Genomic DNA, 18512 nt, shown 5'->3' with positions numbered 1-18512 from the left:
ACCTTTAGGCCTCCAAAGGCATTTGAAGGAGTTATCCAATTTTGATGAAAAGCAATTTTCCAAGATAAATATTGCTGAAATAACAATTTTCCCTTTCAGGGTGGGGGTGGGGCGGGCTTGTAGCTTTCAACTGATATCTGGGTCATGAAAAACTAAAATTTGTGAAAAATTGATTGCCTGGTTATGTTTTTCTCAGAATGTAGAACATTCTGCTAATTTGAAAATGTATAAAAGTTTAATTGCCCTTAACTTTACTAACAAATTTCTCATACGTTAAGACGTTTAATTGTGCTTCTTTGTATGGGGAATCTTCCTTGTGAGTCTTTGACAGAAAGTAAAGTTACTTTACCTGAAGCCACCACTAGTAGGTATTCAAAATCTGAACTCAAAACCTGTTCCATGTGTTACATCTCTGTTCAGCCTTAAGGGATGCAAGGATACGATATTTAAATCCATGAATCATTAATTCTAAGGTTAACACACATTGTGAATTGATTGATTTAATCATGAATCCTCCTAATGAACAAGTCTGTTTTAAGATATTCTCATTTTTTTATAGGAGTTTTATGTCAGTAATTTAACATATTTTTAATTGTCTAAACTTGTTTGTTTTTTCTTTTATGATATATGGATTTTCATAATACTGCTTTATAGGTCTATATCCATACATCTATCTATATCACTTTCTGAACAAACGTAACTTACTAGTGACTTGTGTTAATTTGCATTTGACAGAAGTCTAGTGTCTTTGTGCTCCCACCTGTTGAAAATAAGTTGTCTATATAATGTGGTGCTTCATCTGTGTTTTCATTACAATTAAATTAGATTAGAAGACTAGAATACTTTTTTTGCCAGAAGAATGGTAGTTGTTAGAAAATAAAGCTTAATATGACCCATAGGAATGCAGCAGAAAGGAAACTTAAAGTATGACTGCTCTGGTAAAAATGTTTGCTCTTCCAATTTTTTAACCTATACTATGTATATCCAAAAGTTAACCTAATTTGACATGATGCATGAAAACAGATACCATGAGTGAATCTTTCAATCCTCCCCATCCTCGATGTCGGTGTGCTCTCAACACAAAACCTTTTATTTTGTTGTTTTTTAGGTGTTAGATGTTGTCACGTAGATATGCATGTTTTACTAAAGCAGTAGACAGAATGCAGATGTAGGGTTCTAGATGTCATAAGCCATTACTCTGCTGCAAAGTAGAACGTTTATGATGTTTCAACTTCTTGTACAGTCTTCCACTTGTTACTGTGAATTACTGTAACTCTTGGTCATTGGTTAAACAAAATGGATGCACCATGCCATTTGTATCAGGTTCATTGAGATTGAGTAGACTTTGTCTTTTCAGACTTGTCTTTGGCATAGTAAGTTAACTAGTCCAGTATCCACCTTAAGGCTGCTGTGATTTGAGCTGGTCTTTTATTTTTTTGAGTCATTTGTGGGTAGACTGTGACAACAATTGCGTTCATTAGATCGCATTCTAGGGAGTATTTCACAACTTTCTACCGGTTACAACGCTTGTCATAAAAATTGAACAAGGAAACCTAGAAGAACTATTTATTCAAAACATGTTCTGACCTCAACAGGGCATATTCTTGTTTCTACACCTCAATTTACATGGCCATTTTTTTTTCTTCAGGAAGCGGGCGAAGATGATAAAACCACAGAGGGAGATGCAGATGGCAAGTGTGATTCAGATGGTCCAGACACACCCCGATCAGCAGGCAGCACTCCACAGGTCCTCAATAAAGCTTTCTCTGGCTTGTCCTCTAGGTAATGTGACATGAAAATTCGAAAATTGTTTTCTGAATTAATGGTTTGACAGACTGCCTTGGATACTGAAATGCTTCTTTAATTGGTAAAACATGTAACAGGTGAAATGCCTCCTTTGTCCTAACCTGGCCAATCTAAAATAATTTATTTACAATCTGTTTTTGACCTTTTCTGAGATGGCCAACTACAGGAACCTGTTGAAATGAAGATTGTATTTTATTGGAGCATTTACATAGTGCCTCTTAGCCTTATGTTGGGAGCCAAAGCTAATTTTCGGATTGGTAGCACCCTCAAGAGAGAGGAATGCAGGGGTAACAGACTATTGTATTCAATGTAATACTATAAGGGGAGAGTTTTGGTGGTGGTGTGTGTCACTGATCAGCGTAGTGCTCTTATATTGATGACCGGCTCCTAGCGTGAGGCATAAGGTGCCTAGAACCTCTGCATTATGGGAGAGTGTGAGTGAAAGTGAATACAATATATATATATATATATATATATATATATATATATATATATATATATATATATATATATATATATATATATATATATATATATATATATATATATATATATATATATATATATATCCATCCCATTGGCAGTCGCCACTGGGTAGTTATAGGTAGGACCACATTTCCACATGAAATGTAGTTTTTTGGTTTGTTCTTAACTTTGGTGCTGTCTGATAAATCTTCACAAAGCTTTCCTAAAAAACGCCTCATTTACCTCCGCTCCTTCTTGGAAAGTTTCAGGGTGATCCGGCAAATGGATTCAAGAAAATGGGAAGGGGGTCCCAAAATGCATTTTCCTCATACAGTTTTTCATAGGAAAATTAGACACGGCTCCAACCAAAACAACAGAAAGCTAGATCTTAATCTAGAAAGTGAGCTTTGTGTGATTTGGTTTAATTCCATTCAGTAGTTTTTGAGTAATTAGGGTTTAAAAAATTTTTTTTTTTTAAAATATATATATATATATATATATATATATATAATTTCTTGCCTTGGAGGATCCATGGAACCAACAGATCAAAAAACTAGATCGGATTGGCTGCCTTAATATCGACAGAGATATTGCTGCAGCCATTTTAGCACTTGGGGACCTCAGTCGCCTGCCCTTAAAAAAACTTAAAAAATAAATAAACAAAAAGCTTATGAAGAAGGGCATGTTAGGGATACTCTACCACCCCCACCAAGGCCTAGTGGAGGTGGGTTCTCCCAGAGGTCAAAAACATTTTTATTTTTACAGATCCGCAGAGGATCACAGATCCATAGTTGAGTTAAAGGTCTGACTCCTGCCCCTCTCATTTTAAACCTCCCCTCCCCCAGGTAGCCAGGGCCCGGGGTCGGCATATTGCAAAAATAAAAGGGAAGAGGACCTGTGGCCCCTCTCCCCCTGACCCATTAAGTGGCACCAGGGACTCCATCCCCTGGGCCATGCAGCATAAGTGACCCGAGAACTCTATCCCACCTTCCTTTTCGAGCGGTCACAGGCAGTGAACAGAAGATTGCTCTCACCTGGCGAGAGTAATCTACTCGGCAGGGCATCTGTTCCTGGGGCTCCCCTCATGGCCACAAAAATAAAACAAGCTGTTGGATGATCTGGAGGGAGGTGGGGATGCACCTACTGCCTCGCCTACAAAAAAGATACATAAAAAAGAACGTGTCTGGAGCTGCTAATGTATCATTCACTGTTCCTGCCAAGGAGTTCCCCATAATGCTCTTTATGGGCTAATTAGCATATATTGCCGTTTATGGTGGTGCCCCAATCAGAGCACGGGCACAACTAGCATGTTATTTAAATGTTTGTTGGGGGCTTCAGGGAGTGCAGTACCCAAAATAATTTTCAAAAATTAACCCTGTGTTTCCTGAGGTGTATAGGACATGACCCCAGAAAAAAGTTGATCATATTTTTAGGAGTTCCTGGAGCTTTTGCGCGTCCGGTTGAGCTGAAGAGCTGTTGTTGGTCTTATGGCTGTATTTTGAGGCTTGAGCAGTGTAAAGGAAAAAAAAAATACTCCAGCACGTGTTCAGTGTTCTTTTGATTACAAGTGCTTTATTTAAATGTTTGACTGATATAGCAATGATGTGCTGACTCTGCCAAAGTCAATAGTCTTGGCTTGTATATTCATGGTGGCACCACTTGACAAAGTCAATAGGCCTGCTTTTTATATATTGTGGTGACTTTACTTTAAAAACCCTAGAAATTCACTTAAAAAAGGTTAAACTGACACGGTTATAGTTAGCTATTGTAAAACAAAAAAATACTAATAAATTCACAAAAAACAAAAGGTTAGTGATATTATAGTTAGGTGAAAATGTTGTGTACAACATAACATTTCAAAGGTATAACACACCAAAATTCACTAATTGAAGTGACTATTACTCACCCCATGAAGTAACTATTACTTGCCATGCACTGTTTATACCCTCACATATGCAAAAAGGACAGATCATGGACGGAATACTGAGCAATGTCAAACATTTACCCCCAGTCACAGATCTAGGCCAAAGTCTTATTTTGCTTACCAAGTCATTCCAGTTTGGACCCAGCCATATGCAAATCAGTCTTCACCCTGCTCCCCATGGGAACAGTCCCCCCCCCGAACTGCCAGGCTAGGTCCTCCTTGGACAGGAAACAAGCATCCTGGGACTGATTGTATGGGGTATCACCCCTCCTCAGCCAGGCTATCTTGAATCCAGTGGAACAATGAGCCCGGGACCCACATCTGGGCACACCTGGTGCACTAAGGGTGGCAAATGCAAAATTAGCAAGGTAATGGATGGAATCCCTGAATTAATGTCAAGAAAAAGTTCTTGCATTAGTGACCAAACAAAGTTGTGAAAAAGTGCACCCCATGGAAAAACACACAAATGCGGCTGGGAATCCAGTTGTAGTCAGTTAATGAACGTAAGCCATTTTGGAAAGGGGCCAAAAATACCCAGCACCTTCCTAAAACACCCCAAAGTGTAAGGAGATGAAGGGTCAGACGCTGAGATCTTATCTCGGTGTCTGTCCGATTAGGAGGTAGCTTGTGAATTGCTGCATTATACAGCCAGGCCTTATCTAAAGCACTAAGTTGCTTTTATCTAGAATCCTACAGAGGACCTATATTCATGCTAATCTGCAAGTAGAATCCCTTCATCTCCTTACACATTGGTGTGTTTTAGGAACATTCTGAATATTTTTGGCCTTTTTCCAAATCAGTTGCATTGAACTGGCAACCATCCTCCAGGTTGTCATATGTCCTGATGAGACCCTGATATCTCTGTTAGACTTGAAACACCGTTGACAGTTTCAAAGACAGACCTTACAATTGCTCATCTCAAATAGGGATATGACGTGTGTGTTGAATTTTACTGTTATTACCTACATCTGTCTGACTTTGTACCAATATACCAACTATTGTCTTAATAATATTAATCTCCTTTTCTCAGTTTTTGTATGTTTTTCACTTGAGGTGCACTTCTTCACAACTTTGTTTGGTTATTAATGGAAGAACCGTTTCCTGGTTATGTGATCTATATATGCAAATGAAATAACTTGCTGAACAAATATGACAAGTGCAGTACAGGTTTCATTGTGAAATTTAGATTCAGGCCTGACAGAATGTTGACTGTCTCAATGTAAAACATGTTTTCAAGATTGATTCTCTGCAGGGTTTCCTGCTTCATTATATGTACACGTTAAATGAGTTTCACATGAGCAGTTGTTACATGTTAAAGTACATATGCCTATGTTTACGTGAACATTAGGGCTGCTCTGTTGAATTAATCTCAGCCACAGGCAATTGCTCATGTCGCATCACAATCCTTCATTGTTGTTGGTTTTTTTTCCAACCATGCCACCCCAATTTGGACCCAGCTATATGCGGATTGAGATGCTGACCGAGCAATTGGCAGTGGCTGAGATTAATTCAAACATTCCATTAATCACCTTGTTGTTTTTGCATTAGTCACCCTAAGTGTGCTGGGAATGCCCAGCAATGGGTCCTGGGCTCACTGTGCCCCTGGATTCAAGCTAGCCTGCCTGATGGGGGTGATAAACTAAAACAGGTCCCAGGATGCTTGTTTCCGGTCCAGGGAGGGCCTGGCCTGGCAGTTTGGGCTGGACTGTTCTAGTAGGGAGCAGGATCAAGACTGGTTTGCATATGGCTGGATCCAAACTGGGGTGGCATGGTGGAAAAAAAAAACAATGGATTGGGAATGCAGCCCAAGCGATTGCAAGTGGCTGAGATTAATTCAAGCATTTCATCCATCATCTTGTTGTTTTTGCTATACCCATACATCACTCATGACCTGTTCAGTGATCACATTGATAACATCGTTGATGATGTCTGAAATTACTTAATTTATAACGGCACTGTGCATGTCACTGTGCAAGTTATAGTTACTTCATGGGGTTAGGTATAGTTTAGGTATAGAAGTTCAGTGTTTTTTCTTTTTTTTGTAAGTGATATTTTCACCCAATTTAAACGAATTATAACGTCATTTTAACCTTTATGTGAAAGGGATTTGTTTTGACTTATACTGGGTGCTCCCTTGTGTCTGGACAAAGCTAAACCTCTCTGATGAGCTCTAATGAGAGCGAAACACGTGTCAGGGGTTGCTTTTACTCATTCCAGGTTGGCTTGGATGGTATTTTACCAGTCCAAAGCTGTAATACTGTGCCTGGAGTGGTAAATGGCTTTTGTCATTTTACAGCTCGGCAAGGTTGACACTGTATCAAACCTATGCTTGAAGACTTTGCTGTACAAATGGCAAAAGACTTTGTCACTATCTAGCTCGGCGTGGATAGCACTGTGCTGATCCAATGCTTAAAAACTTTGCTAGATAAACAGACATTTGAGGTGAGCAAATCTAGAGTGTCGCTGGTGTTGCAGGGTGCTCCTTACTAGAGCTGCTCTCCACCTAAACTTGGGAACTACCCAGAGTTCTCTATTCTCTTTTTTTGTATATATATATATATATATATATATATATATATATATATATATATATATATATATATATATATACTGGAAGATGAAGGATCACAAGAAAACAGCCAGCCAGGGCAAAAATCTGGATCCCAAAGGATGCAATGAGTCACAAGAAAATGTAATATCCAAGAAAGAAGTGACTCAAACAGATGATCTCACCAAAGAACAAAAATATATTTCTGATGGATACAACTACCTGTGGATTCCTCACCTTATGAATTCGTCCTTGCACCAGCATCCAACGGAAAGTCTTCTTCCTAGCTGTCCACGTCGACGAGGACATCATAATGGCACGGCTCCAGGTGACTCCGTTCGCCGTCACTTTGCCAATAAGAGGTCCTCGTCGGCATGCTGACGTCAGTTTTCCTTTTTTCCATGCCTTCGACGCCAACGGTTTTTCTTCCTGGCTCATTGCTTACTGTTGCATTTTTGGTGGTTACGATGTCTCCTCCAAAGAAGTCCGGTTTCAAGCCCTGTAGGGAGTGTGGAGGTCGGATGTCAGTGACCGATCCACATTTGGATTGTATCTGGTGCCTTAGCTCTGAGCACGACGTTAAAGGGTGTGGGTCGTGCCAGAGTATGAACCCTAAGGCTCTAAAAGAGCGAGAGGCGAAGCTTTTCATGGCGAAAGCCAAGAAGAAGGGCCATAAGAGAGATTCCTCCCATGCTTCACCAAAGAAGCATAAGAAGCGGCATCACCATGATTCACGACGCCGTCATGACTCTCGGCGCTGGTCTGAGCGGAGCCGATCGAGGTCTCCGTCTTCTCGACGCCAAAAGACATGGGAGATGAAACCTACAGTGACGCCTCAGCCCAGGAGTCCGTAGTTATCTCCGGCGCTGTCGGTCTTTGAGGTGTCACATCATAGTCCTCAGTTTTCACTGGTGTCGCAGGAGCCTGATGTGCAGCAGGTTCAAGGGCAGTCCTTTACTCTTCAATATCCTGCTTTCCCGGCTCCAGGAGCGGATCCGGCTGCATTTTTTAATGCAATGTATGCCGTTTTCCAGTCCATGGCTCCTGCTGGTGCACCGGTGGGTCCCACGGGCCATTGGTGTTTGATTTGGGCTCTCCGGCGCCGTATAGGGCAGCTCCATTTATGCCTTTTTGCCCTGCTGAGGGGGTCGGATCGGTGCCGAGGTTGTCTCCTCGTGGGAGATCTTCACCAGCTGGGTCTGTGGCTCCACCATCGCGTCAGCCGACGCCATCGCTGCGTCATTCGACGTCTATGATGTCTCCTTCCCTGCTGGCCCCATCGCCTTCCTGCCAACCGACTCCGCAGAAGACGTCATTGGAGTCCGTCCCGGCGCCGGGTGATGCTAGGAGTTATCCATCTCTTCCTGTGCCCTACCGGGATTCGAAGTCTTCGGCGTCGGTGGATTCGTTATCGACGCCGACTTTGGAAACACGCCTTCGATCTCAAAGAAAGGCTTTATGACTTCTGGAAGAGGAAGAGTACAGGCAGTTGGAAGAGGGTGAGATTGGGCCTTGTGATGAGTACCAAGGTCTGTCGTCTGCAAGTGGCCTGGATACTTCCCCGGAGTGGGACATTGCATCTCCGGGGGAGTTTACAGAGGAGGCAGCATCCTTTCATACGGTGATCAGGAAAGCAGCAGAGTTTCTTGACTTGCCCGTGTCTGTGGCGGAGGTGAAAACCAACCTGCTGACTGAGGTGTTGCACCACTCTACTTCCAGTGCTGATACTTTGCTGCCCTTCAATGAGGCGTTGACTGAGCCTATTTTGGATCTATGGAGAAGCCAGTTACGACTCCGGCAGTGAACAGGGCAATAGCGAGGAGGCATAGAGGCGCTCCCGGAGATCCGGTTTTCCTGTCATGCCATCCGACTCCTGAGAGTTTAGTAGTCCAGTCGTCTTGCTCTGCGAAGTCTGCTCCTGGAGCATTCCCTGTGGTTCCAACTGATAGGGAGTCCAAGAGGATGGAGCAGTCTTCTAAGAAGATCTTTTCATCCTGTAGCATGGCGCTCAATGCTGCAAATTCTACCTGTGTACTGGGCAGGTATGTCCATGCCATTATGGACTCGGCTAAGGAGATGGTCGGAGATCTACCGCAGGAGGTACAGAGGTCCTTTGGGTCTCTTTTTTCAGATGTGCAGGCGGCTGCACAACAGATTATACAGTCTGGCCTGGACACGACTGATTCGGTAGCCAGGGCCACGGGGACATCTGTGGCTACGAGGAGGTACGCCTGGTTGAGGTCCCCTGGGCTTTCCTCGGACGTCCAAACCACCTTGTTGGATCTGCCATTCGATGTTGAAAAGTTGTTTGGAGAGAAGGCGGATTCTGCCCTTGAAAGGTTTAAAGACAGTCGGGCAACAGCTAAATCTTTGGGCTTACAGACTACCACTGCTACATCTTGTAGACCTTTTCGCAGAATCAGGGGGTTTGCACGTGGTTCTGCCTTTCGGAGGTCCCAATACTTGGCCCAACACCTGCCAATCCGCCCTATCGTTCCTTTAGAGGGTGGTGTAGAGGTAGAGCTAGAGGGGCAGTCCAGCAGCCTTCATCATCATCATCCTCTTCCTCCGGTGGACAACAGCAGAAGCAGCCCTAGTTTTCCCCACTTTGTCGTTCATACCTCTCCTGTAGGGGGAAGGCTGAGTCTTTTTCTCCACAAGTGGGAGTCAATAACAACGGACTCTTGGGTGTTAAGGATTGTGGAAAAAGGATATGCTCTCCCCTTTCAGGAGTCGACTCCTCCCTCCCCCTCCCCCTCCCCCCCCCCGGCCCTCATTTTGTTCAGAAGACCATCTTCTGTTACAACAGGAAGTTCTGGCCATGTTATCAAAGGGCGCAATAGAGTTGGTGCCGGTGCAGGAAAGGGGTCAGGGATGTTATTCAAGATATTTCCTGATTCCCAAAGCGGACTGTCGTCTAAGACCGATCCTGGACTTGAGGATTTTGAATTTGTTCCTCAAACAGGAGAAATTGAGAAATTCAAAATGCTGACCTTAGCGCAGGTGCTATTGGCGTTGAACGAAGGAGACTGGATGGTGTCTGTCGACTTGCAGGATGCATCCTTTTATATTCTGATAATCAAGTCGCACAGGAAGTATCTCCGGTTTGTGTTGGGGTCGCAACACTACCAGTTTGCGGTCCTTCCGTTTGGACTTACTTCAGCACCTCGAGTTTTTACAAAGGTGATGGCAGTGGTTGCAGCACATCTCAGAAGGAAGGGAGTAGTGGTATTTCCCTACCTGGACGATTGGTTGATCAAAGCCAAGTCTCCAGAGCTTGTGTTGTCTCACCTGCGGATGACAACCCAGTTGTTGTTCGATCTGGGTTTTTCAGTAAATGTACCTAAATCTCACCTGGAGCCCTCAACGCCTCCTGTTCATAGGGGCAGTATTGGACACAACATTGTTTCGGGCCTACCCCCCGCCTCAGCGGGTTCGGGACATTCAGGCGCTGATTCCAATGTTTCAGAATGGAGCGGCAGTTCCAGTCCTCAAAGTCTTACGCCTGCTAGATCTGTTTGCTTCTTGCATTCTGCTGGTCACTCACGCACGCTGGCATATGAGGGCTCTTCAGTGGTGCCTCCGCAGGCAGTGGTTCCAGCACAAAGGAGATCTTGGGGATTCGATAAGGATCTCCAGGGACACTGTGGCGGATCTTCGATAGTTGACGGCAAACTTTCCCAAGGAAAACCGTTTTCGCTGCCACCGCCTGTGGCCACAGTGTTATCGGATGCTTCCACTCTAGGGTGGGGAGCTCATCTGGGGGACAAGGAGATCAAAGGTTATTGGTCTCCAGCGGAACAGATGTTGCACATTAATCTGTTGGAGTTGCGGGCAATACGTTTGGCGCTCAAGGCCTTCCTCCCTTCCCTTTTTTGGTCAGTCAGTTCAGGTCCTGACGGACAACACTACCATGATGGGGTACATAAACAAACAGGGAGGGGTAGGGTCGTACCTTCTCTGCAGAGAGGCTCTGCGACTCTGGCCCTGGGTTCAGGACCTTCAGATTTGCTTGATAGCAAATCATTTGGCCGGAGCTCTGAATGTACGTGCGGACGTCTCAGTCGTCACTACTCAGTAGATCACGAGTGGCGTCTCCATCTGGACCTGGTCCTCTACATCTTCGGGATGTGCGGTTTGCCTCTGGTGGATCTATTTGCCACTCGGGAGAACACGCACTGTCCGTTCTGCAGACTCCAGTATCCGTTGCAAGGAGCGTTGGGGGGACACGTTTCAGATGTCCTGGAGCGGCCAGTTACTTTACGCGTTTCCCCCCATACCCTTGATTCCTCGGGTTCTGAGGAAGGTTCGTCAAGACGAGGCCCAAGTCATCTTGGTGGCACCGGATTGGCCGAGAAGGGTGTGGTACACAGACCTTCAACTCTCTCAGTGCCCTCCGCTCCGTCTCCCGCTCAGGGCAGACCTCCTCTCACAGTCGCAGGGGCAGGTTCTACACCCCCCCCTCCGGAGCCTGCACCTTCATGCCTGGAGATTGAACGGGGCAACCCGAGTTCCTTTTCTCTTCCACCGGATGTAGTGGATGTTATTCTATCGTCCAGGCGACACTCCACTAAATCCATTTATGCCGGTAGGTGGGCAAAATTTGTGGTTTGGTGCGGAGAGAATCAAAAAGATCCCTTAAAAGCCCACCTTTCAGATGTTCTTTTGTTTGCTCTTGATTTAGCAAAGAAAGGTTGTGCGGTAGCTACAGTTAAAGGCTATTTGGCGGCTCTGTCGGCTTTTCTTTGCCTTCCAGACCAGCCTTCTTTATTCAAATCTCTGATTGTAAATAGGTTCATTAAGGGATTAGTTAATAAGTTTCCTCCCAGGCCCTTTCACATGCCTCAGTGGGACCTAAATCTGGTTTTGACATTTCTGATGGGTTCGCCTTTCGAGCCTATGCATTCATGCCCGTTGAGATACTTAGTCTTAAAGACTGTTTTCTTGATTGCAATTGCCTCTGCTAGAAGGGTTGGGGAGCTTCAAGCCCTTTCCGTTAAACCCCCATTTACCATGTTTTTCCCTGATAAAGTGGTGCTGAAAACCAGGGCAACTTTTCTGCCAAAAGTTGTCACTCCTTTTCATATGGGACAGACTGTTACCCTTCCCTCGTTCTACCCTCCTCCCCACCCCTCTAAAGATGAAGAGAGACTCCATCGTTTGGACCCTAAGAGGGCTCTTAGTTTCTACTTGGAGAGAACAAAAGACTTTCGTCTGGATGATCAGCTGTTCGTAGGGTATGAGGACAGCGAAAGAGCAGAGCGGTCCAGAAACGAACAATCTCCAGGTGGGTCATCCTGTGTATAAAAGTTTGTTACTCACTGGCGAAGAAAGTTCCCCCTGAGGGTATCAGGGCCCATTCCACTAGGGCTAAGTCGGCCACTTACCCTAGCAAGAGGAGTTCCATTAGTGGACGTTTGTAAGGCGGCAACTTGGGCGTCCCTCCATACCTTCGCAAAACATTACTGTTTGGATTCTGAGGTGAGGAGGGACAGCCATTTTGCCTGCTCGGTATTGCAGGATTTCTTGGTGTAATCAGGCGGGCACCCACCACCGAGTGCGGTACGGCTTTGGGACTCTATTCATAAGGTGAGGAATCCACAGGTAGTTGTATCCATCAGAAGAACAAGTTACTTCCCTTCGGTAACGCTTTTCTTGGTGGATACACTAGCTATCTGTGGATTCCTCACGGTCCCTCCCACCTCCCCATTGCCTACCTGAATGCATAGATATCTTGCAAAAGTTTATATTTATTTATGCATATATATGTATTTATGGGTGTAATCTAATACTTAGATTTCATGTGAATATATGCAATTATGGGAAGTGTTCTTGTGTATATGTATTTTTCTTTAAAAATTTTATGGGTCGGTTCTCACCTGTTCGCCTCAAAGGCATGAAAAAAATGAGGTGAAACTGCAATCTGTACGCCGAAGAGGACCTCTTATTGGCACAGTGACGTCAGACAGAGTCACGTGGAGCCGTGCCATTATGACTTCCTCGTCGACGTGGACAGTTAGGAAGAAGACTTTCTGTCGGATGCTGGCACAAGGACGAATTCATAAGATGAGGAATCCACAGGTAGCTAGTGTATCCACCATAAAAAGCGTTACCGAAGGTAAGTAACTTGTTCTTCTACTACAGCGCCTTCCTCAGGTAGTACAAGAGTTCTCAGAACTGCATTGATTACGCATTCCAATTGGAATCTTCACTCATGATGCTTTTTAAAAATCCAGCAGTGTCAGCTGTGCAGCCACTGAGCAAACCATTTTGTACTACGTACTACTTGAGGAAGGTGGAAGCTGAAACGTTGTAGTAGAAATATATTTTTGTTCTTTGAGATCAGCTGTTTGAGTCCCTTATATAAGTCAACAATTCAAAGGTTACTGGGACATTTTTAAGTTCTGAACTTATACATGCACAAAACCATAGAAATTCAATAGTTATAGGTACAGTTATCTCCAATAACTAACTCGTGCCTAAGGTAACTAACTTGTGCCCCCACCATGCACAGTTTTCTCCTCAATAATTTTACTGAAAATATTACATTGATAGTATCAATGAAGTTATCAAAGTCGTCATGAGTGTTGTAATATGTGGGGTAATTAGCAGTGCATGGCGAGGATACGAGTTATGGTTACTTGAAATAACTATAACTGCTGAATTTCTATGGTTTTGTGTGTGTAAATTCAGAACCTATCTATAATATCCCCGTACGTTAGTTTTGTCAGTGAATTTCTATGTTTTCTTAATGTAAACTAATTTTAATGACTTTACATTAAGCCAACCACCTCTGCACATGGCCTTTGGCTGTGTGTGCCAGGGGTTGGCCGCAGGATCTCGCCTGTGGCCAGCCCCTGCAGCCATCTTCCTATAAGCACCCAACCCCATGCCACGCATTCCCTTAGGGCTGGCTGCAGGGCCTTGCCAATGGCTGCCCCCCTGTAGGCACCCAGCCCTGCCTTAGCCAAAGGCCGTGCACGCGGGGGTCACCCTATTAAGAGGCCAACCAAGGCCTTGGGAAAAAAAAGAAAAGGGGCAGAGTAAGAATACCCTAACCCCTAGCTTTGGTGCTGGGGTGTCTGTCACCCCGCCAGGGCAAAAAAACATGTTTTTAAAAAGAAAATTGCCGCAATATAGCAGCAGACTTGCAAATCACTGCAATAAATTACAAAAAAAAAAACGGTCTCCTGCACCTGTTCTCATCAATGCCCTTGGGTAGTTTCCAGACATCTGATATTCAATACAAAGATTTTGATGGGAAAAATACATACATTTTCCATCACTTCGAATGTTTAACATTCAAGTCACTACTAAATAAAAAGACGCACTACCATGAGATACCAGAAGTTGAACCTTCAATCTTCTGAGTGACATTCCAAGGGCTTTACCAGTAGGCCACAAAGAACAACATTATGCTGTGCATCAAAACTTAACTATAACATCCAAACCAAACATCTTGCTGGTGTAACACTTTGATGTCATTGTATGGAGACCCCATTGCAGTAACAATCTCTCTCCCTTTCTGCAATCCCTTGAGGGGATGTAAGCATGAGAGTGAGAGATTGAGAGAGAAGGAAATTATTTGGGCATTGATGAATGATATACTTAGAATGAAAAATGTTATGGCAAATTGAAAAAAAAATATTTGACAAGTAAAAAGAGTGAGATCACCTTTCTTTATGTACCCTTAATGTTTGAATTTGAAAAGAAATTAAAGCTGAGAAATGACCACTGACACATCTAGAATGGAACCCTCAACTCTCAGTGAATGTCGTACCTATGTCTTCAGAAGTTTTTTAAAAAATTAAAGGAAATCCAAATTTGTATATCTAGGTGCACTACTAATTCTAGAATACTCCTGATCTCGTGCAGAGATCTGATTGGCTGCCAACACTTCATCCAGGAAGTGTTGGCAGCCATTTTGGGACTCGGACTCAGCTGAGTCCCAAACAAAAAGATACAAAATCAAGAAAAGGGGACAGGGTATAAACAGCCTAATCCTCTAGACTGGGTGCTGGGGACTCCGCCAAGGCAAAAAAGGATTTTTTAAGGCAAAATTTGCTACAAAATGGCAGCAAATTCATGGCACAAGTTTTCACAAAAAAAAGCAAGTGCGGTCTCCTGCACTTGTTAACAATTAAGCCCCCGAGTGGGCCAGGTTCCGGGGGCAAATATTCTTATATGCTTTCACTGCTTTCTCCTTGCCCACCCCCGTTTTTGTGTGACTGCTCGCTTTTCCCTCGTTCAAACTGCTTCACGCTGTTTTTTGTGTGCCGGCTCCTTGCCTTTCCCTTGTTCACACTGATTTCACCTTGCTTTTTCACCCGTACTATGTGTGCCCTCTCCTTGCTTTTCATTCTTTTTCACTGTTTTCACCTTGTTTTAACCCCATTTTTTGTGTGCCTGCTCCCTGATTTTCCTTAGTTTTCACTGGTTTCTCCTTGCTCTCTGTTTTTTTTTTTTTTTGTTGCTTGCTTTTTTTCTGCCATTTTCACTGCCTTTTCCTTTCTTTGTTGCCTTTTCTTGTGTGCCTGCTTTTTTCGCTCATTTTCACTGCTTTCTTGTTTCTTTCCCCCTTGTATTGTTTGTCCACTATAGGCTTTTGACTCATTTACACTACTTGCACTTTGCTTTTTCACCTGTGTTTTTTTGTGTTCCCTCCCCTTAATTTTCACTAGTTTTCAGTTCTTTCTCTTTGGTTTATTTGCCATTTTTTGTGTGCCCTCTCCATGCTTTTCACTCATTTTCACTGCTTTCACCTTACTATTTCCCTCCTTAAGTTGTGCCCATTCATTGTTTTCACTGGTTTTTCCTCGGTCTTTCTGTTGTTTTTTTTTTGTGTCTTCTCGTTGCTTTTTTTTGCTGTTTTCACTGGTGTCTCCTTGCATTTTTGCAGTTTTTTTGTGTGCCCTCTTCCTGCGTTTCACTCAATTTTACTGCTTTCTCCTTGCTTTCCCTCCCTATAATATGTGTGCCCGCTACTTGCTTTTCACTGCTTTCACCTTGCTTTTTCACCCATTTTTTGTGAGCCCTCTTCTTGCTTTTCACTCTATCATTGGTTTCTGCTTGTTTCCCCCCCGAATTGTGTGCCACCTTCTTGCTTTTCACTCGTTTTCCCTACTTTCACCTTGCTTTTTTCCCTGATTTGTGTGCTTACTCCTTGGTTTTTCCTCACTTTCTCTGATTTCTCCTTGCTTTTTCAAATTTTTTGTGTCTTCTTTTCACTCGTTTTCACTGCTTTCACCTTGGTTTTTCCCCTGTTTTTGTGTACTTTCTCCTTGCTTTTCTCTCATTTTCACTGGTTTCTCTTTGCTTTTTCATCCATATTTTGTGTGCTGCCACCTTGCTTTTTACTTCTTTTCTCTGCTTTCTCCTTGCTTCCCCCATATTTTGTGTGCTTTCTCCTTGCTTTTCACTCATTTTCATGGTTTCTCCTTGCTTTTTTTCTAGTTTTGTGTGCTTTCTCTTTGCTTTTCCCTCATTCTCACTGCTCTCACCTTGCTTTTTTGCCATTATTTGTATCCTCTCCTTGCTTTTCCCTGATTCTCTCTGCTTTTCCCTTTTTTGTGTGACCACTCTTTGCTTTTCCCTCAATCTCACTGCTTTGTCCTTGCTTTTTCCCTCATTTGTTTGTGTGTCTTCTCCTTGTTTTTCTCTAGCTTTCACTGCTTTCTCCTCACTCATCATGTTTTTGAGTGCCTTCTTGTGGTATGGGGTTTGAAGTACGTGGGGGTTGGCTGTGGGGATTTTGCTGCAGGGCCTGGCTACAAGCCAGGCCCTGGGGCCAACCCCCCTGCTCCGAAACAAAACAACATAGAAATACACTGAAAAAAACAGATGTTTCAGGGACGTTATAGTTGGGAATTAGCATTTAAAAAACCTTGGAAATTCTAAAAAAAAAAAAAAAAATTGTTTGAATCATAATTTACACGCACAAAACAATATAAATTCAGCTGTCTTTTTTTTATATATATATATGTGTGTGTGTGTGTGTGTGTGTATATATATATATATATATATATATATATATACACACAATGTATATATTCACATAAAACAACGGTTACAGGGACGTTATAGTTAGGTTCAGATTTTACACACACAAAATCAAAGAAATTAAGCACTTGCAGTTATACTTATCTCAAGAAACTATAATTTTTTCCCTAAGGTAACTAAAATTTGCTTCCTCACCATGCACTGTTTTCTCATCAATAATTTTATTGCAAATGTTGCAATGATATTATCAATGATGTTCTAGGAGATGTCATAACTGATGTAATATGTGGAGTAATTAACAGTGCATGCCAAGTGCCTAAGTTATAGTTACCTTACAGGAGGTACATGGGAGGCCCGTGCTTGGTCCTGTGGGAGAATTAGCTGCCCCTTAATACCTTATTTATTTTCAATACTCAGGACAAGGGGACAGAGTTGTAAAATGGTGGTTGCAACATTTCTGTTGGTGGTGCAGCCAGCTAGTCAGATTGCTCAGTACTGTGGGACCAGTACCGGCCTGCAGTACCAATGGGGCAAATATCACTATATTTGGAAGCTTAATTTCTCAAAAACAGCTGAACTGATTTTCCCCAACTCACACAAGGCAAACTTTGTGAGTAAAGATCGGTCTTTCTGCAAATTTAAAGTAATTGTTTACAGCTGTTTTTTCTGTTCTTAAAATCCTTATGGGAATGTGTAGAACTGTGTTTTGGGATTCCCCCCTTTTTTCTTGGCCCTCACTTGATGGATGCCCCTGAAGTGCGTGAGTTAGATCCCGCAATGCAAAATCCCCATGCATTTTCTTTTACAGTGCGAGTGCAAAAACTGCTAAACCGAATTATACCAAACTCTGCAGAAAGGTTGAACTTGGCCCACATTGCGTGCATTATGCCATTTGGTAGATCATTTCCGTCCTACTCCTGTGACGAGAAGTATGGAGTAAGTCTGCAGCTTCTTTGAATAGAATGATTATCCAGGACTGCCTGGTCCTGAAAGGGGCAGATAAAATACCCTGGTTAAATTATATCAGGAACATGTTTAATAAGATGGGCAAGAGTACCTTTAACTTCTATCTTGAATCTATTGCTGATGTGTGTAAAAGGGATCTGAAATCGAATTTCCCCAATTTGGTAAAGAGGGAGAATAATGATTTAAAAAAAGCCGGTGTGTCTGCCCATACCCTTTTACTCATCCAGTCAGGTTTCCAACACTGTATTACAATGGTTACCAATTCAGAGCATAGGTTTTTATTAACAAGATTTCTTCAGAAAATTGTACATTGTTTATCTGCTTTCACTGACTTGGAACAGGTGGTTCTCTTCGGCTTTGCCCCTGTAATAATTTCTTGGAACAAAGCACATTATTTATATTTCTTTTGTAGTCTTTATACGATACCTAGAAGAGAGCTGATCACTCCTGTAATTAAACACTTTGCACATTTTGTGCAATGTAGCCCAGCGTTGGTATATTTTCAGCAGTTGCATTCAGGAGCTAAGTTACTTCATAGCCAGCTTTCTTGTTCAGTTTAGGAGATGGGGAAATGTTTTAATGGGGGATAGGCATTTTTATTTTTTTTTAGGGTCGAGTCTGGGTAGCATGCGCTTGCGCATGCTTATCGCGTGAGAGACGCTGTAGTAGTTAGAAAAGGGCTCGGAGCTCTGCCCATGTCGCGTCAGTGTTTTTCATTGGTTCGTGGGCTTGCCTTTTAAAATCTGCTTGCTTTCATTAGTGGAAGGCATGCATACGTCATGCCTTTTCCAGTGGTTAGCCCTC

At 43.1% G+C, this 18512-nt stretch overlaps 1 protein-coding gene across 1 annotated transcript in view; it reads left to right on the top strand.

Annotated features, from left to right (window-relative positions):
* CDS1 (CDP-diacylglycerol synthase 1) overlaps positions 1–18512 on the top strand; it is a 661805-nt gene that overhangs the window by 176525 nt on the left and 466768 nt on the right. The window contains exon 2 of the mRNA XM_069236283.1: positions 1649–1782. Within this exon, the coding sequence (XP_069092384.1) occupies positions 1649–1782 (134 nt within the window). The remainder of the gene's footprint in view (positions 1–1648; positions 1783–18512) is intronic.

This window comes from Pleurodeles waltl, chromosome 1_2 (assembly GCF_031143425.1).
Source record: "Pleurodeles waltl isolate 20211129_DDA chromosome 1_2, aPleWal1.hap1.20221129, whole genome shotgun sequence".
NCBI lineage: Eukaryota > Metazoa > Chordata > Amphibia > Caudata > Salamandridae > Pleurodeles > Pleurodeles waltl.
This window is presented reverse-complemented; position numbering and strand designations above follow the sequence as displayed.